The 19,147-nt window shown below is 41.8% G+C and overlaps 3 protein-coding genes across 6 annotated transcripts; 2 read left to right on the forward strand and 1 right to left on the reverse strand.

The window, feature by feature from the left end:
* Positions 1-1,367: 1,367 nt before the first annotated feature.
* selenop (selenoprotein P) lies at positions 1,368-4,670 on the reverse strand. 2 transcript variants are annotated; one of them, XM_049716630.2, is made up of 5 exons: positions 4,509-4,670; positions 3,728-3,962; positions 3,434-3,646; positions 3,216-3,333; positions 1,368-2,940 (listed from the first exon to the last, which is right to left on the reverse strand). In XM_049716630.2, the coding sequence occupies exons 2-5, from the start codon at positions 3,931-3,933 to the stop codon at positions 2,629-2,631; spliced, it is 849 nt and encodes a 282-aa protein (XP_049572587.1). In that variant the 5' UTR covers positions 3,934-3,962; positions 4,509-4,670; the 3' UTR covers positions 1,368-2,628. The 2 variants fall into 2 exon arrangements, with proteins under 2 accessions (XP_049572587.1, XP_049572588.1); XM_049716631.2 differs by having other exon boundaries at positions 3,728-3,965; positions 4,509-4,639.
* A 1,851-nt stretch (positions 4,671-6,521) lies between these two features.
* Positions 6,522-10,517, forward strand: znf131 (zinc finger protein 131). 2 transcript variants are annotated; one of them, XM_049763598.1, is made up of 9 exons: positions 6,522-6,679; positions 7,481-7,613; positions 7,722-7,823; positions 8,001-8,145; positions 8,406-8,514; positions 8,589-8,777; positions 8,859-9,234; positions 9,330-9,460; positions 9,667-10,517. In XM_049763598.1, the coding sequence occupies exons 2-9, from the start codon at positions 7,496-7,498 to the stop codon at positions 10,192-10,194; spliced, it is 1,698 nt and encodes a 565-aa protein (XP_049619555.1). In that variant the 5' UTR covers positions 6,522-6,679; positions 7,481-7,495; the 3' UTR covers positions 10,195-10,517. The 2 variants fall into 2 exon arrangements, with proteins under 2 accessions (XP_049619555.1, XP_049619556.1); XM_049763599.1 differs by lacking the exon at positions 6,522-6,679 and adding an exon at positions 6,762-6,919.
* A 142-nt stretch (positions 10,518-10,659) lies between these two features.
* Positions 10,660-19,079, forward strand: nim1ka (NIM1 serine/threonine protein kinase a). Of its 2 annotated transcripts, XM_049763601.1 has the most exons (9): positions 10,660-11,150; positions 11,765-11,868; positions 14,937-15,007; positions 15,092-15,152; positions 15,698-16,000; positions 16,089-16,201; positions 17,185-17,306; positions 17,418-17,564; positions 17,816-19,079. In XM_049763601.1, exons 5-9 carry the CDS (start codon positions 15,714-15,716, stop codon positions 18,575-18,577), a joined length of 1,431 nt encoding a protein of 476 aa, XP_049619558.1. In that variant the 5' UTR covers positions 10,660-11,150; positions 11,765-11,868; positions 14,937-15,007; positions 15,092-15,152; positions 15,698-15,713; the 3' UTR covers positions 18,578-19,079. The 2 variants fall into 2 exon arrangements, with proteins under 2 accessions (XP_049619558.1, XP_049619559.1); XM_049763602.1 differs by lacking the exons at positions 10,660-11,150; positions 11,765-11,868 and having other exon boundaries at positions 11,884-15,007.
* Positions 19,080-19,147: the final 68 nt, after the last annotated feature.

Genomic DNA, 19,147 nt, shown 5'->3' on the forward strand with positions numbered 1-19,147 from the left:
TTGTTTTAGTGCACAAAATGGAAGGCAGACCTCCTTTCACCCAGTGTGAGCGTGTGGGTGTGTGTGCAGGCACATGTAGTCAATTATATTTGTGTGTACAAATTGCAGGATGTCTGTGTGTTTGTGTACATGTCGTTCTATTGTCTGTGTGCAGGATGACCTCTTTTGACCCTTTAGTATGTGTGTGCATTGTTTCCAGGATGAGCACCTTTCACCCTGTGTGCCTAAGTGCGGTGTATGTGTGTGCCGTGTGCTCACACCTAAATATGCGTGTGTGTGTGCATGTGTGTGTGAGTTTGGAATACTGGCTTGTTTGTGATCCACATAGAGGCACACTGTGTGAATGAGTTCACATGTCATGTGTGTGCTTCGCTCTCCTTGGCCTGAGCGGTGGTGAAGAAGATGAGGGGGGGGGGGGGGGGGGGGGGTGCAGACCCCCGGAGAAAGCTTATTGGCCAATTAAGACGGAGGCTGTGTACCGCTGCTCTGTATGGGGGCTGATTGAATCACACTGACCGCCACTCACAGGACATTGCAGCTAATTAGCCATAAGTCACTCTTCCCCTTGTATTGGCTCTTCAGCCCAATTACGCCCACATGGACAAGATACACCTCGGCCTAACTCATCTCCTCCACTTGCTTGTTGACCTTTTCAGATGTAGGACATTCAGACACATGGCTCTAAGATGAAGGTGATGCACGTTGATGCTTGATGAGCAATGTGTCATTATGAAAATGAAATAAAAAGGCTTTATTGTGACACAAAAAAACAACTTCTAACATTTTGTTTGCCAATAGGTGATGTTTTTCTGTTGTGTTAGCATTAAGTAAGCTTGCACAACTTTTTTCTCGACTGTCAAATTAGTATTTATTCGTCAACATGGTTTTTTTTGTGCTCAAAGATTGCTGCTAAGCAACAATGCAAACATGGCTAAAATTAACAAAACATTAGTTTAACAATTTCATTCAATCGTGCAAGTAATGACGTGCCTTGTAAAACCAGAATTCAGAGACGTATATTCCTGAGCTGTATAAGCTCTTGTCTTCTTTATGGAGCTTTGTCGTCATCTGTTGGACACATTTGGTACGTGTCATGTCATAATATTAATTTAGACATGAAATAATTTATTGTTTTTGAGAGCAACATGGACATGAAATAATTTATTAGTGTGTTTTTAGAGCTGTTATTTTTAATTCATTTAAATGTATCTGTATTTGTCAGCAGTTTTTGTGATCGGTTACACTGGTCAACAATTTTTTTATTCATTTTTTTAATCAGAAAGGGAATGTTTTGAGGGTTTTTTTTATGTTGATTATGAATGCCTTCGTTTTCTCTCATTTTTTAATGCAAAAGACAAACACAGAAGAAGCGATCCAATCAAAGTTTATTTCACTGTCTTTTCACATCATGTATAATTCACAAACTCACTTTTCAATACATTCCTCTGTGGGGGCATCAGATTTCCGGGTGACATTTTACCTTCCCGCAGAAACCATCATTAACCACAGTGTGTATTACAAAAGTCACCCAAACTTCATTCCTCTCTCTTTGTGACAGTGTTTTTTTTTTTTAACTTTGTTTAGCTGTGTGCAATTTGCAAGTAAATCTAGTGCAAGGAAGAAAAAAAGATATGTGCATGAAAAACTGAATTAGTATTGTGCTTAACCATGTAATTAATGTGCTTTAATAAGCCAATGCATTCGGGCTATGCCTTCCAAAGAATAGTTTCTCATGCCAAACTCTCTTGCATTCTGTACTTCAGTGGTTTTAGCTGCATCCCCCTCAACAATAATATGTAGTTCATTTTTTTCTTTCTTCATCATCTATGGTGGAATGTGTAGTGACAGGCAGTCATGTTGGTTGCTAAGGAAGTATGAAGATGTGATACCACTCCACCAAAAGACAAGCTTTGGAGGAGCTAACGTTAGCCAAGGAGGTTCGTCGATCCTTTTTTTTCTTTTTTGAACCTATCATGTGTTAATCACTTGCCCATTGTAGTTTTTTAAAGCCTTGCCTACAAGACAAAAATCCTACTTTTTGAAAATTTGTCTTAAAGTCATACTCCTACTTTTTCAAAACAAAAATCACAAATAGTTGAATTGGTAGTTTTTTTGTGAAAAACTGTCTACCATGTTCCTTCATGACCTGTCTCCCATCCCTGCCATCCTGACTTCACCCAGACGCCACTAGAGCATAGTTTGTGCGCCTGGTTTCATAAAAGATGGAAGGGTTCAAAAGGGGAAAAGGTCAGTTGGGAACATGGCAGTCTAACTGGTGACGTGAGCTGGTGTTCCTATTCGAGAATGATATCACGGCCAGCTTTACAGATGGCCTCATTCTCAGCTCGCGACCCCCGGGGGTCAGGGTCACTGTTCCGGCTGAGGTGGCTGTCAGTCGACCGGGGACGAGCGTCACTGTCAGGTCTCGCTGATGTGATTGGACTCGTCCCTCCCGTGTCACTGTCATGTGGCGGGTAGCGCCTCTTGACAGCGTCACAGGGTCGGCTCGACTGTCTCACCCAACAGCCTCCGTCAGTGTCAGCATCAGCTGGCCGCGGTAGCGACGTCACCGTCGGAACCGGCGGTCCGTCAGTCGTACTTGGATTTTCACCTCGACTTCTCGGCTGCTCACGGCCGCTGCATCACTGGCGCACCTTGTGCCTCCTGGGGCTCTAAGTTCGAGTGCCCCGGACTAGCCTGTTCCCCTAAGCTATGGTGATTTTGGCTTTGGTGGTTTCCGTGCTGATCATGACCCAGACTGGGGTCGTGATTGTGGTGCGCATGCTGATGGTGGTGGTGGTGGTGGTGGTGGTGATGGGGGTGAGGGTGGTGATGCATGTGATGGTGTTGACGATGATGTCCTGTTTCAGTGTCAACTGCTGGGAGAGCATCGGGATGCACTTCTGTATTTGTTTGACACTCTGTTGGGATTTCAGCACTCTGAAAAATTCACATGCAATAAGTTAACATGTAAAACAGTGGCAGCTTGTAGTAGTATAAAACCAAGGTGCCATATGTACTGTACATATAAATATGTGTATATGTATATATTAAGGTTGTAACAAAATTTGACTCAGAAAATGGGTTTTGATTTAACCAAACTGAATGGAATTATTACATTTTAAAATGTACCGTCCTTGAATTATATCCCACCTCAGATGGAATCGTCTTTTGTACTTTTGTACTACTCCTCCTACTAATAATAATAATCATACCTCATATGTGCAAGTGCCACATAAGCGCTGGCAGTAGGTATCCTTGATGGCACTCTCAATGTGACCCTGGCCAATGATGGAATATGGAAGCGAAATATGGCGAGTAAGGCGTCCACATCTGATGGTTAAAATGTAAAAGAAAAGAAAAGAGAAATGCATCATCAACTCTGCCGTAAATTGAGTTTGCAAAATGGACAATCACATCCAGTCGTTCAAACCTGTCATAGATGAAAAAGTCATCCTTGGCTCCGTTCAGCACCTGCCAAACGTCCGGCTGGTGTTCTTCTTGTTTGAAGAGCGCGATGTTGGCGGACAACCTCTGCTCCAGCATGGGATGCAGATATCGTGCTTGCGCCTCCTGATGGTTGACCACTATGTAGGTCACATGTTTCAAACCCTGACTCTCCATCTGCAGGCGCAGGTTATCCATGCTAGATGGAGCAAAAAATTATTTAAAAAAAGGTTACAATCTATTATTCCTTTGCAGCAGAAATGTTACAACTACTATTTACCTGGATGCCTGCACCAAACAGAACAGTCAGGTAGCCGTCAAAAGGGCCACTACCGTCACCCGGCCCATCGTGGCCTTCATGGGTTCCACCGTCCCGATCTTCCAATCGGGCGGCGGCTGACAGCGTGGCCCGCCGTCCCCCTCGCTCTCCGCGCTGCTCCCCTGGAGCAGGCAGAGAGCGAGGAGCAGGCTGAGGCTCGCCCACATGCCTCCTCCTCCTCCTTGTCTTTCCTTATCTGCTGAAGGAGAAAGACAACACCAGAAATAAAATATCTCTTGTGCAAAGGTGTCCATCAGCAAAGGATGTTTAATGAAATTTTTTTTATTGCATGTGGCACAAATTATGGTCAAATAAATTATTAATATTTGTTCAAAACTAGAGGTACAATGATTTATCGACTAATCGACAACTGATTGATTATCAGGGATACCTTTCTTAGTTTAAAAAGTAAAACTTCTGCATTTCAGATTCTTCTGTGATTTCTGTAGACTGCCCGTCTGTGTTGAAACAAGTTCAAGCATTTCCTTTTACTTTGGAAAGCAATGATCAGCATGTTTGCATTTTTTTCCGTGACATGTTACAGACCAAATCAGTAACTGAATCTTTATGTTTGAGCCACTTCTACATTGTTAGTTTACTCATTTGTAAAGTAAACAGGACAATTCCGTCACACAATCTGTTCCTGTGAAATTTCTATGGAAGTAATGAACACAAATCATGCATAATCAGTAATAATCAGGCTGTGGATATTTATAAATATAATTTCAAATGAGTCTGATACCTTTTTTGTCGAAAGCTTGCCCCTGCACGGCGTTGAGTTGCAGCAGCCCTTGTGCAAAAACAAGTATGCCCCTCAGCTGCTGCCTCTCCTTTTATACTCTGCTTGTTTTTGTCTGCCTGAAAGCAGAACAAAGGTCAACCTGATGTTTTTCCTCATTTTTCTTCTTCTTAATTTTGCTGATGGCGCCATTTTTTTTTTTTTTTTGCTTGCCTAATAAAGTTACATCCGTTTAATTGTGAACATTTCATCAGGTTGGAAATGATTGGTGATATCTGTCAGATTGATAAATGTTTTAAAGACAAGAATGCATTGAGGCATGCATTTGCTTTGCAGTTTTCAAAGGAATCATTTAATTATTTCCTTTTTTTATTCGCATGAAGAAAGTTAAAAACAAGTTGTGCAACACTTTTGGAGAGAGGAGAGTTGGAAAGAAACAGAGGGCGGATCTCTGGTTGGTGGCCAACAATTTTGTGCACAGAGTGCGGATCTCTGGTTGGTGGCCAACAATTTTGTGCAAAGTCCACATAAAGACAGGCTGATTGAACTATTCAACATGTGCAATAAGTTGAAGAAAATATGTATTTCTATTGAAAGTGATATTAAAAGTTAATGTAGGGAGCACAAAGCAAGTTTTGGGTGGCTCGCTTTCATGCCTCTAAAAGGTTGCATCAATGTGTTTTATGGTTTCAGCTGTGAACGACTTTTTAACTGTCACGAACAGGCACATATAAAAAGGCTCAAAGTCTGAGCTGACGGTTGAGTGCATGCAGAAGCAGCACGGTAATGAATTTATGGGAGACAGAGGATGGTCAAAGGTCATTTGACCCGAAATGGATTTTTTTTGCAGAAAAGGCAATAAAGACTAACACAAGAGCAAGTGAAAATCAACATTTCTGAACCTTGATGGCTGCATGTACACAATATGCAATGTTTTCTATCTACAGTGGTGGACTTAAAGGAAATTAATTTGTTCTTGAAGTCATCATGAAGCTTCATGAGATTTTATGAGAGTCTTGCATAACATCACACAGGTGGACCTATAACTGATTAGAAGATGAACTAGAGGTAAAACTTTCTATTGCATAATTTTGCATGCATGCAAGACAATCAGAGTTGTCCTTTGATTGTAAAGCAGATGCACCCACTGACGATAAAAGAGATATTGGTGATCCAGGGCGCCCTGCCCGAAGTGGATGATTCCTGAAACTCAATGTAACTCATTGACAAAGGCTGGCACCACACAGCACATGTCGACCGAACAAGCGCCCCAGTTTAGTTTAGATTACAAAGTGCTTGTCAAGATTGCACGGCTGGGCCTTTATGATATGTGCTATGACCTTCTGAGGTTCAAAGGGGTATTATCACGGTTTATTGTCGCGACCTCAAAATGGTACAAACTGGAATTTGGCTTTAATATTGTTCTTTTCAGACTGTTCCAGTTTTACCTAGTTGTCCAGTGTCACCTGATGTCTTGTTCTTAGCCTTTCTTTAATCCGCCATGTATTTTGTCACAATTAAAACTTTTTACCTAGTTTATTTAGTGTAATTGTTATACAACCAGACGATATCCATGGATATCATTATTATTGCAATAATAAGCTTGTATAGGCTGCAGCTAATGGAATAATAATCATAATAATAGTAATAATAATAATTATTAATAATAATAATGGTCAGCTATAGTTTAACTATTTTTCTCTATGATTTCAATGCTATTGGCACTTCACTGGAGCAAATGATTGATGTAATTTTTATTTTATGGAGTGACTCCGCTGACCATGGAAAAATATAGCGTTTAATTTTAAGAATTTGAAACATCTCTGCTAGCTTAGACAGACTGTCATAGCAAAGCTTAATAAAGGAAAGAAAAAAATCATGACTTGATATTCCACACTAATGACAACAACATTTGATCGTTAAAGAAAAATAAACACGAATGAGAGGGTTGTAAAATTGAGCAGGGCCTTTGCATTACTCTACATGAAGGACACGGGGCGGTTGCTAAGCAACGAGGGGTCAGTCAAGGGCGCAAAGGATTCTGGGCATTTGAGGCCTTTGCGTCCAACGACCGCCCTTTTCGGAGCAAGCTAGTCAAGCACCACCAACGCTCCATACGTCGAAGGAATGCTCACCGACAAAGAACTCTCTAAAGAGTCATAAACGACCTCGAGGTATGCTTAACTACACTTTTCGTCGTGTGCTGTAACCTGTAGTGGTCCGAATCGGGACATGTGTCCGGAAAAAAGTGCATTTTAATGCGCGGTTTGATGACGTAATGTTGATTGTCAAACGCGAAATGGCGAGCATGCTAAGGGGCCCGTCGTCAATGTTATCGGCAGCGCTCAGCGGCTGCCCAGTGTTTATTTGGAACACTTTTTGTCACAGGAATGATTACATTGTCATTTTTTCAGGTTAGTCAATTTGTTTGTTTTTTAGTGACCAGGTCTCCTGTATCGAGTTTGTTGTTTTGATGTGGGTCGTGCTAACATGGAAGTAAACTAGCAGTATGGTTAGCTTGGTGACATTAAATATGTCACATTATATACCTCATTTGGGCCACAATGAATACCTCTTGTTGCCTTAATAGTCAAGGTGCACATGTATTAAATAGCCCGGATTTAAACTTCCGTTGGATTTAGTTATTGTTTAATCAGCAAGTTTCCTACTTTACGATCAGTCATTCAGGAGCCTCATTTGGACACCTCCCATGTGCACTGCCTTTCACTTAATCTTGTTTTTTTGGAGGGGGCAATTCATTAAAACTTGTAGATGACTTGCTGTAGACACTCGAAAACCCTAATTGTGTATACATACAAGCATTTAAAACTATATATTGATCAACAAGACTAGTAGTGGTCCCGAGACTTTTGTGCATTACTGTAGGTTGAAGTCATGTTCATACAGATTCAAATGCATGTTATTCTCTCCCTCCCCCACATACCCTGTCTTTTGTTTTTCTTGTTGGATTTTAGGAAAAGCTCTGAATAATGGCAGCTGAAGTCATAGAAGGCAGTGAGTTTCCTGCTCACTATAAAGTCATGATGGACAAATTGAATGAACAGCGACAGTTGAACCAGTTCACAGATATCACTTTGATTGTAGACGGTAGGTGGATTGTATAGATTTGACATCTATGACTGGAATTGCTCCTTTTTTAATTCTTTTTTTTTTTTTGTGGCTGTGAAACCAATTCAAATCTGTTTCCTTTCGCAGGACACCAGTTCCGAGCACATAAGGCAGTGTTGGCAGCATGCAGTCAGTTTTTTCACAATTTTTTCCAAGATTTTACCCAAGAACCCCTGGTGGAGATTGAAGGTACACTTTCTGGTAACTCATTGGCTAATATACCTGTAATTTGTTTGTAGCAAAGTGTGAAATGGTCATTTGAGGAAATAGGCTTGTTAAGGTATGACAAGCTTTGAAAATAAAATGGCAACAAGTTATATTCCTAAACCTTAGCCACCACTACTATTGCATGGTTGTTCTCTACAGGAGTGAGTAACATGGCTTTCCGGCACCTAATGGAGTTCACGTACACAGCTACGTTAGCTGTTGCGGGTAAAGAGGAAGCCTTTGATGTGTGGAAGGCTGCTGAATACCTCCAGATGCAGGAAGCCATCAAGGCACTCACCAACAAGTGAGACTTCTTTTTTTAAATTAACTTTGTTTGAAAGGCTTTTTGTTTGACGAAAACACAATCGCCTTGTTTCCGCGTGACAATTTACATGAACGTTTTAACCAAACTTTAGTTTAGCTTTGCATATCTTATCAAAATTGGCGATTCAAGAGAGAACTGGCCGTTATCAATATATGCAATGGTGTCATGTTTTGAACCACCTCGGTAAAAATGTTGTTGTGGTTGAGTACATGAAATGGAACAAGCATGTCTTCGCGCAGGATAAATGACTCGACTTCAGTGATGCCAAAAAGCAACAATAAAAAGAGGAAGATTGCTGAGACGTCTTGTGTCATCACAGAAGCCCTACCCACGGTGGAAGGGGAACCGGTTCGTAACCATTAATATCGCTTTTTGGGAGAAATCTTTTAAAGCGCTGAACTGATCTGGATTTGTTCTCTCAGGTGGAGATACAGATGATAGGGGACACTGTGATAGAGGTGGAGGAGTCCGGGCTGGAGGAGGTGGTGGGGGATGTCACAAAGACCGTCCAATCAAATGACTCCGCCTTGGCTCTGCTGGCTGACATCACCAGCAAGTATCAGCAGGGGCAACCTTCACTTGGGGTCATCAAGAAGGGAGCCATAGAGGAGGTGAATTGAGCTTCATGCTGGTTTGTCTTGTCTATTTTGACATCTGAGTTCATTAATATGTTCGCCGCTGTGTTTGTACAGGAAGTCCTGTGTCAGGAAGAAACGGTGACTGCTTCCAAGGTGCTGGAGAATGTGGCGGTGGTGGAGGTCCAGATTTCTCAAGAAGACAACACATTCTGCTGTAGCAAGTGCGACCAAACCTTCAAGATGTACTTCCAACTCAAGCAGCACATGAAAATACACCACAGTCTGGTGAAGAAGCCACATGTGTGCAGCCACTGCGGCAAAGCGTACACGCGTGAGGGAGCCTTGAATCAGCACTTGAACTCCTTCCATTTCGATGCAGAAGAACAGAACCAAAACCAGAAAGCCCCAAAGAGAGTTCACGTTTGCGAGTACTGTGAGAAGCAATTCGACCACTTCGGTCATTTTAAGGAGCACTTGCGAAAGCATACTGGTAAGATCGAAATGGTTTGTGTATCTTTTGATGTTTCAAAACAAGGAAATCATGTTTACATTGATCATGTTTGCCTTTCTGCGCGTAATCTGTAGGTGAAAAACCGTACGAATGTCCTGACTGTCATGAGCGATTTGCCAGGAACAGCACACTGAAGTGCCATATGGCGGCCTGTCAGAATGGGAATGGAGCCAAGAAAGGACGCAAAAAACTCTATGAATGCCAGGTACGAGCCAACACACAAGATTCAAGCCACCCTTCTTTTCCAATGAAATGTAAAGATTGCGCAACCCCCCTGCCCTTGCAGAAGAGACATAGCTTGAAATGGAAACAAAGTTTGTCCGGGTAGTGTTGTCCCAAGTTATCAATAACAATCGGCCATATTATCAGGGCGTATGTCCAGAGATTAAGATGTTTTTCTTCGTTCTTTAGGTATGCAGCAGTGTCTTCAACAGCTGGGACCAGTTCAAAGACCATCTCGTGAGCCACACAGGAGATAAGCCCAACCACTGCACCATGTGCGACTTGTGGTTCACTGACCCCGAGGAACTAAAGGCGCACCTGAAAGACATTCACTCCATAGAGGATGACAAGTCGATCGAAGAACTGGCCGTCAGTGACGCCGCAGCAACTGCGGCGCTCACCATCACCACGCAAACCATCGAGACCACGGAAACAGTGCTGCTGGAAGACGGCATCCAGGTGCAGAACATCACAGTGAACCCAATCGAGGTGATGGAAATGGAAGAGTCGGCCACGGTCGTGGTGGAGGACGGCGGCGTGGCCGAGATGTGCGAGGAGGATGTGGAGAGACTGAAGCAGGCCGGCGTGCAGTTCCAGATGGTGCGCATGTCCTCCGGCGACATGAACGAGGAGCAGGTGGCACACCCTCAGGTGGAAGTGGAGTTGGAGGAAGAGATGGTGAACATGGAGGAAACGATACAAACGGTGGTCGTATGAAAATACAGGCCAAAAACTGCATGGATATTGAACACAAAGTTCCTGTGTTTTGTCATCATCTTCTAACTTCCCAAACTCTGACACATGGACAAAGATATACATTTGCAATCGTATATTTATTGAAAAGTTGACATTCTATCTATGGCAAGTTGGGCTCTGAGTGATCAATTTTTTTTTTTTCATTTGGGTGTTTTTCGGCCAGCTCACCTGCCAAATTGAATTTGGTCAACAGCTTTTATTCCTCAGTGGTCATGTTATGGTTTTGCTCAAGCTAACTTTTTTATTTTGTAAAGAAATAACAGTAATAAACTATTTGTATGGAATTGTATCATTATTTATCTCAGAGCAGGTTCCCACCGTATTGGCATAAACATGACAGAAATGAAAATCTGTGAAATTAGAGAATTTCCAGCGGCATACATGATTATCTCCATGGCACATGAATGAGTGGGATTCGTAATCGCTTTATTGTATTATATCTTGTATACTGCTCTACTTAATGTGGTGATGTGTGTTGATGACGGAGATGTTATTGGCCTCCCAAAAGTGATGTGTACCTTGTTTTTGTCTTATCGTTTTTAATGGGCTGGAAGTAAGGTTTCCCTGGTAGGTAGTGCATAATAATAATTAGTTGTGAGGCATAAAGAAACTCGAAGTTTATGTACTTAAAAGCTGTTTTCTGCACTATGAGATTTTAACTAAGGTTAGGGTGGTTTTTAGCTCACTACATCGGCCAGACTGCCCCCGTAGTAACGCCCACCTCTTCATTGGCCAATGACCGAACGCCACAATCCAGAAGCTTCCTCTGATTGGCTCACTCGGCAGTCACTCAAAACTATTTCCCCTTGACAACAGAATCAACCCGGGTAGCAGCTGCGGCGGTCAATGTCACCATCCGTCAGGCAAGATGATCTTTCGAGAGATTCGGTGGAGCTTTCCCCATCAAATACATTAAGGTAACCGATGTTTGTGGACCCACCAAGATCGTAATCTAGTTTGTGTTTTTAGTAGAAGCAGGGTGGATCACGGGGAACGACTACTGCAAGTAGGTGCTAACAATTGACTCAGTGGACGCAAAATCACTTAAAGTGATGCACTTTTAAGATTGTGTTTTCACACCGCGTGAAATCAATTATTTTTTCAGGTGAATGTTTAATCTCCAGATATTTATGAACCGAGTTTTGTTGCTGTCCAGGTCTGTCTGTGATCTTGTCATCGCCTGGCACACGCACACTCTACTAATCTAATTGAGGATAACTGATTTACTAGCTAGCAGAGTTTGTCTCCGGCACCTGTTGCCTCCCGATGGGCTTCAGTCTACTTCATAACCGTTTTCTTTATATTTTTTAGAAACGAAACACTGAAAATATTTGAAAAACATGCATAAAAAACAACTTTTAAGTTTGCATTAGTTGATTATGCACAATTGTGCATGATGTCTTCCACCTGCAACACCTTTATAATACAATGGGATACTACGTAAGCTCTAAAACAAAACAAAAGTCACTTTAGTCGCAGTCGGTTCCTCATCACAGATTTTGATAGTCACGTTTTTTTATTTTCTTTACAGCTCTATCGGGGAAATTACTTGGACGTCAGTGAAGCAGCTGCAACCAGTAACATATTGCTGGTGTTGGACGGAATCCTCGTACCTTCAAAATCATTGCTTTTCAGGTGACCCCCAAGTTTGTTCCATTATTATTATTAACATTGCATCATCAAACAAAGCAAGCCATTTTCAACACTTTAGATTGATCAATAATTCTGGTCAACAGCAAATTTTAATCAGAGATGGCTTTATATGTCCATAAATGTATTTTTGATGGCAATTATGCATTTCTTTCCTAGCACATTAGCTTTGGGAGATGTTTTCATTTTTTGGGATAAATTTAAGTTTACCATGCTGGAATTTTATACACTTGCCACTCAAATTCAAAAGCTTGAGCGTCATCACTCAGTGTGCAGTTTGACAATGTGTCATATTTGTATTATGGATGGCTTGCCCCTCTGTATAGTCTCCATTGTTGCACTGCTGAGCTCTCAATCCTTGTCAACCGTGCATCTCAATTAACACGACGGGGAGCTTTGTGTGAAGAGAACCTGCTGCATGTGTGTGTTTGCAAGAGCACTTTTGTGTCTATATTTACTCAAGTGCACTTATACAGCGTCTGAATGTGTGTGTGTTTCCTTTGCGCCCAGATGCATGCCTGTGGTGTGAAATTGTCAGAATGAGTGAAAACGTACACGGGCGAAAGACAGACAAATCCAATTGAGGCAGGAAAAGTAAAACCAAACTGGTTCGAATGGAACAGTACCTAAAATGGAAACTGTGACTCATTTTTGATCCACAGCTGTGGTGGATGGGCTCTTGTGCTTTCCACTGTTCAAGTGTGTGAAGAGGCTGCTGATGCCAGCAGTGTGTTCAGCAGCAACGTGCAAACTCCCTCCGGGACTCTCAGACAAATCACCTCATGAATGGACTCGTACTCAGCTTCTTGGCTAATGAAGGGCAAGGGCGCACTATTTGTTTGCCATCACAAATGGCCATTGGAAATTTTAGGTGTTGATGTAAAGATGTTCCACAAGTCTAAGGCACATTTTGACATTAAATATTTTGATAAATTATTGTACCTGAGACTTCTGGAACACCCTGGATTGCAGAATCCTTTATAATAAAGTTCAACGTAATCTGGTGGAGGCTCCACAATCCCCAATTTGATTTCAGAATTTTATCAAAGTAAATCATAGAAGTGAAACAACAAAATGTGCACATGAGATGCAGATATTATTGTTATCCACCTGGGGTTGCCACTCACTCATTCCATGACTTTGAGTGTGTGTGGCTTTAAAAGGTGAGTGACATGGGCGTCAGCAAATGGGATTATAAATTACTGTAGATTTTAACAAAAGTTAATAGATGATTGGCCAAATAAGGTCTGTTGCAGGATTGTTCAGTTTTAGCAGATGCATATGCTCTACTTGGGCCATTTTAATTGATTTAATATTTTGATTTAGTTCATCATTACCTCCTCCTCTAAGTGGTAAAATAGTTTTTGATTAGTCCTCACCAAAATATATATATTTTTACTCCGGCCATGTCCATCAATATAGTAAAAGCTTAAATTTGCATCAAAACTACTCCAATAAATAAACAGTACACAGCTGCACTCGTAGCTCCTTCAAGTATGCTCATTTAACGTCTCTCCTAATGCGTTCTTTGTGTGCACTAATCCACCCACCTGTCGTATTTAACATAAAATCGCTCAGGTTAAATGCAGCGTTGCACAACGGCAAACATGGCGCTGTGTGCCCTTTTTCTTGACACACTCTCTAATGGTGGGCGCTCGGTCCTCAGCCTGACATAAAGACAAACACCCTTGCCAAGCAACCTGTTGTTTAGGAGCGATGAAGCACCGGACAATGTGGAGAATACGGCTCATCTGCATGCACTGGGGGTGTGGAGTGCTATTTGAAACCATTATTGCAAATGTGAATCCACCTTTTTTTTAGCTGCTTACACCAGCAACACAAATGAATAGCGTCAATTCTCAAGAACATCTCATTTCCCGTTAGTGCTCATGTGTTTACCTCGTTCTTTCAGTTCTTTATATTTACATGCACAAAAGGCCGGTATTCTCTATGCATGTTCTCGTCGGTTGCCCGAGATCAATGCTGAAATATTCATCCATGGTGTTTGATTGCTAAGAGATTGCACATCTAAAAAAAGACCCTTTGATTTTGTGGCATAGTTGTAACATGGGGCTCATTTTAATATGGAGATGAATGAGAGAATGTCTCTTTGCCTTGGTTTTTTTTAAATTAACATGTAGAGGACAGTAGGAAAAGACATAGTAGTTATTTTTTTTTCTACCAAATTTACGGTATTTTAAGTACAGTTGCGTAAATTGACCGTTTAGGCCTCACTAGTTTGCTGCCTAAACAGGATGCCAACATTTTTAAAATACAGAGAGGTTGGCAAAAGTTCATTTTGAAGCACAAACTGAGGTCACTGCAACCAGCAGTAACAAATAAGTCACCTAATGAAACGTTGATCAGAACGAAACAATCAGATGGTGAATCTGCAATCCCCATTTAAAACGTTTCATTGTTACATGTTTCATTCATTAAATCATTCATTCTCTGAACTACTTCTCACTTTATCATTAAGTGATCAGATCCACATGATAGAGAAAAAGATGCTTAAGAAATGACCGTCTGTAACCTATAATTTTAATCAAATGATGACTTTCCCCTAAAGGAGTGTGTAAACAAGAAGCGGATTAGTTGTGTCTTTTGTTTAGGTGCAAGAGAGTGATGAGGATGTGTGTCTTGTTTGTTCTGGCTCTCATAGCAACGTTAGCCTGCAGTGGACGTGCACGGACATGTCAACCACTTTTCTTTTTTTTTTTTTTTTACACAGGAGGTGATCTGGATTGCTTACTAATATCATAAATGTCTGGAGTTCAAATTGAAATAATGACATCTCAGTCTTAGATTTATTCCAGATAGTGGCAATAAATGTCTGCAACCCTGACACCATCATCTGTTTCTACCACTTTCCTACCGCCCTCCGCCCCTCCACTCCTTCCCCCCCCGCCCAGCCCCGCTAACCCTCCTCTTCAATCTGTGTTCTATTTAAACCTCGGACACTCAAATGAGCCCATTTTAAGCCACACTGACCTCTTGAGTAAACGCCTCTATTGTGGATGACTCTCATAACGCTTCCTCTTGCCCGTCACCAGCTTCTTCCTTCGCCCACTCATTGAAGGCTACGACTGACCATCTACCACAGACTCATCTTGAGATTCAACAAGTATATAAATTCTTTCAAAGTCAAAGGGAAAAGTGCTGCAGTGGAGCTTTATAATTTTTTCTTGATGTTTTTTTTTTTTTTAAGGCATGACATTTGGATAAAGACACTGACATGAATCAGCTGCTAATGGCTCATATAGCTGAAGGTAAGTTTTTTTTTTGTACTGTATATAAACATTACTCGATATATGTGTATGGTGTTGGTGTGGAATTGCCTCCAAAGTCGAACTGAACTTTTGAATTTGAGCCATCAAAACATGTGTCACCCAATTTTCGAGATTCTTCAGCTTTGTGAAAATCCAAAGTCCTATATCCATAAGTCTGTTTCTTTTTATTTAGCTGCATGTGTGTTTTTGTTTTGGGATGCCACCAAAGAAGCATGGTAGTGATGTCAAAGAGATAAAGTGAGATGATAGCTGGACTTAAGCATATTGTAGAAAAGGTCCTGGCCTGTTGTACGAGTGCCTGTAGTTGAAAGCGTAATGACTACTGACTAGCTGGGGGGGCTGACTCCTGAAATTGAATAGCAATATTTTTACAGTCTCATCTTTGTATGAGCAATGTAGAACTTCTATAAGACATTGCACGGAATACTCTTGAACAATACAATATAAACATTGTAACAGAATGTTTTGTTCTTCATCACCAACTGCCATGAGGTAAACCCCACTCTGCCCCTCCCTCCACCCAGGGCACCCGTTGGCAGGATGACTGCCGTCTGCCCCTCAGAGAGCAGCCCGGAGGGTGTCGAAGCAGGGGCTGGCGCCGCGGGAGTCGCAGGGTGCAGCTCCGTTTCCGGGATCGACACCGGGGAGTCCATTGAAGACTCTGCGGGAAATTCTGTTGGAGACCCAGCGGTCGTCCACCATGGCCAGAAATACACACGCTGCAGCACCCAGGACAGCTCCGACATCAACACAGATGACGAAGGCGCCAATGTCCGCCGGCTCACCCCGCTGGAGAGACTCAACCTAGATATGTGCCAAGATGAGAGGCAAGGCTCGGATTTGTGTATTTTTAACCCCTCTCTTGCTCTTTTCACGACATTTGCGTTCTGTTTGATTTTTTTGGTTTGACAACAGGGTGGTTCGTGAACTAACAGTGGGCAGAAGAATCAGCTTCTACAAAATTCGGGGCGAGATTGGCTGTGGAAATTTTTCCCATGTCAAGCTGGGAATTCATGCACTCACTAAAGGTAACTTAAGCCATTAACAGACTTTACCTTTACTGTTTGCTAAACTGAAATCTCGCCAGTTACGTTGAAGTCATCCATGATTTGAGTTCAACTCCTATTTCTTGATTTTGCTATTTAAACTGAAGTTTTATTTTACTCTAACAATGATTTTTCTCGCATACTACAGTTTGCACAATTTGTAAGTTGGGAGGTTTCACTCTAATTCTCAAAACATAACATCGGTTACACTGCATGAGCTTGGCTCCTGCTGTCCTGGTAATGAACAGTGAACAGTAACGCTAACCAAAGTGTCCCTTTGCTGTCGTTCAACATAAATAAGTGATGGAGTCCCTCACAAGGGGATGATTGAGGTGCAACACTGAATTGATTGTCTGCTGACCTTCAACAATGATTAGAGATCTCCTCGATTCCTAAGTGACATGACTCGCAAATCTAAAAACAGAAGTCAGCTGCTGCTTTTTTTTTTTTTTGTACTTTGTGTGTTGTGCTTGTTTGTTTAACATTTTATGTACTTCCTGACTATGCGCAAATTATTTGTTTGGTTTTGACAATAGGATGCATTCAGGCTAACTGACGCTGAATAATGCATATGGATCCACAATTAGATATCTCTGCACTGTTTTGTATATTCAATTACCTGAGGCCTTTTTTACTCGTGTAAATAATTTAACAGTGCATTCATTTAAAAGTCTCTGTCGTGCGTTATTGACCATTTATTAATACAGCGTATTAGCATTTTGAAAGGATCTATGTTTTGATGGAGGGTGTGCATTTTGATTTTTTTTTGAGTTGGTCAGGCCAAATCAAGAGTATCGGTAATATTTGACACAAAATTTGTGATTTTGATTGTCAATGGAAAAAATTGGATTGGCTGGTCCCCCAAATTATTTTCTTACCCAAAATTCCCCTGCTTAACTTCCCTTCAAAATGTAATCAAAAGTTTTCAAAAAGTGTTTTTCACTCTTCTCTCTCTGCAACACCAGACAAAGTGGCCATCAAGATCCTTGACAAAACCAAGCTGGATCAAAAGACCCAGCGTCTGCTGTCCAGAGAAATCTCCAGCATGGAGAAATTACATCACCCTAACATCATACGCCTCTATGAGGTTGGACATTTTCATACTGTTTTTAATTGACCCATTCTTATCTTGAGTTGTTCAGCATTAAAATGGATCATGACACTGCCATCACCTTCTTTCCTCTTTCTGAATGCGAAGGTGGTGGAGACATTGTCACGGTTACACCTAGTGTTGGAGTACGCCGGGGGTGGCGAGCTCTACAGCAAAATCACCACAGAGGGCAAACTTTCAGACGCCGACAGCAAAATTGTTTTTGCTCAGATCCTGTCTGCTGTTAAACACATGGTTGGTATGATATGCATAGAAAATCAAGTAGAAGAAAAGTGCCCTGAACAAGGAAGTGGTAGGAAATAAATATATATAAATAGGTGAAAACATTTCTGTATTATATTAATAATTTCCCACCACCTCTTTGCCATCCTAGTCTGCTCTCCACTCTGTCCCATTCTCGTTGCCGTGTGTCCTCATTGTCTGAACATTGACTTTAATGTTTCATCAACTGGGTGTTTTCTTTTTTTTTTTTTTTTTGCCTATAGCATGAAAACAATATAATTCACCGCGACCTGAAGGCAGAAAACGTCTTCTACACCAGCAGTTCTTGCGTCAAGGTGGGCGACTTTGGCTTCAGCACCATGAGCCATCGCGACGAAACGCTCAACACATTCTGCGGCTCTCCGCCTTACGCTGCCCCAGAACTCTTCCGGGATGAAAACTACGTGGGTGTCTTTGTGGACATCTGGGCCCTGGGAGTGATGCTGTTCTTCATGGTGACGGGGACCATGCCATTCAGGGCGGATACGGTGGCTAAACTGAAGAGGTGCATCCTAGAAGGCGCCTTCACGTTGCCCTCCTGGCTGCCGGACGCATGCCAGAAGCTGATCCGGGCGATCCTTCAACCCTTGCCGGCAGACCGCTGCTCTGTGGAACAGGTGATGAGCAGTGACTGGATGCATCATGTTGACTTCCCACGGCCCTTGGAGCCTTTCAAGCTGGAGCCATCTTACCTTGTGGAGAGTGATCCATCTGAACTGGCAGTGGAGGAGATGGAAGTAGTCACAGCTCTAGGGACACTTGGCATCACTTCAGAACACATTCTGAACAACCAGGGAAAGGACTGCAGGAGTTCCATCACAGGCGTATACAGAATCCTGCTTCATGGCGCTCACAAGAGACGCGCTCTCGAGAGTATACAAACAGCCACGCAGGCGGCTGGTCCAAAAGCGACTAAAACTAAAAAGGAGCGTCTAAAAGTGTACCGCAGTTTACGGCACACTTCCAAACTCTGTGTGATTCTGTGACATAATGCTAGATTGAATTTTATAAACAGTACTGTACACATTAGGCAAAACTGAATTTTGGTTTGAAAAAAGTGACTTTAATGTCCAGCCATCACGGTATTTGGAAAATGAAATCCGGCATTTATTTTCATATTATTCATTTAGTAAGTGAAATTAGTCTCTGTGAGAATGTTGTTGATTGATATATATTTTGACACAGACTTGAGGTAATCCACAATATTTGGAAAAGTGATTTCCTAAAAGATTTGTGGTCATTTTGGATGGGTGAATGTAGCTTACACTTGACTTTTGGCATGATGTAGCACAAAACATCCCATTATAATAATCGAATCACTGTAGAGTGCACAAAGTCTTGCATGCACGTACATGTGTTGTCTTCAGGATAAGCTTTGCATTTGCAATGTATTTAGGCTTTATTGCCTTCTTGCCTGATGTATCTCTATGAGATGTTCCGCAGGTTATTGGCCTGCTTAGAAAAGCCAATAAATGACTTGTTAATTTATTTTGAGTCTACTTTTCGACCCACACATACACATATGTGAACTTGAAAAAAAAAGAAATGTTTCAACT

The sequence above is a fragment of the Syngnathus scovelli genome, chromosome 3, assembly GCF_024217435.2.
Source record: "Syngnathus scovelli strain Florida chromosome 3, RoL_Ssco_1.2, whole genome shotgun sequence".
Taxonomy (NCBI): domain Eukaryota; kingdom Metazoa; phylum Chordata; class Actinopteri; order Syngnathiformes; family Syngnathidae; genus Syngnathus; species Syngnathus scovelli.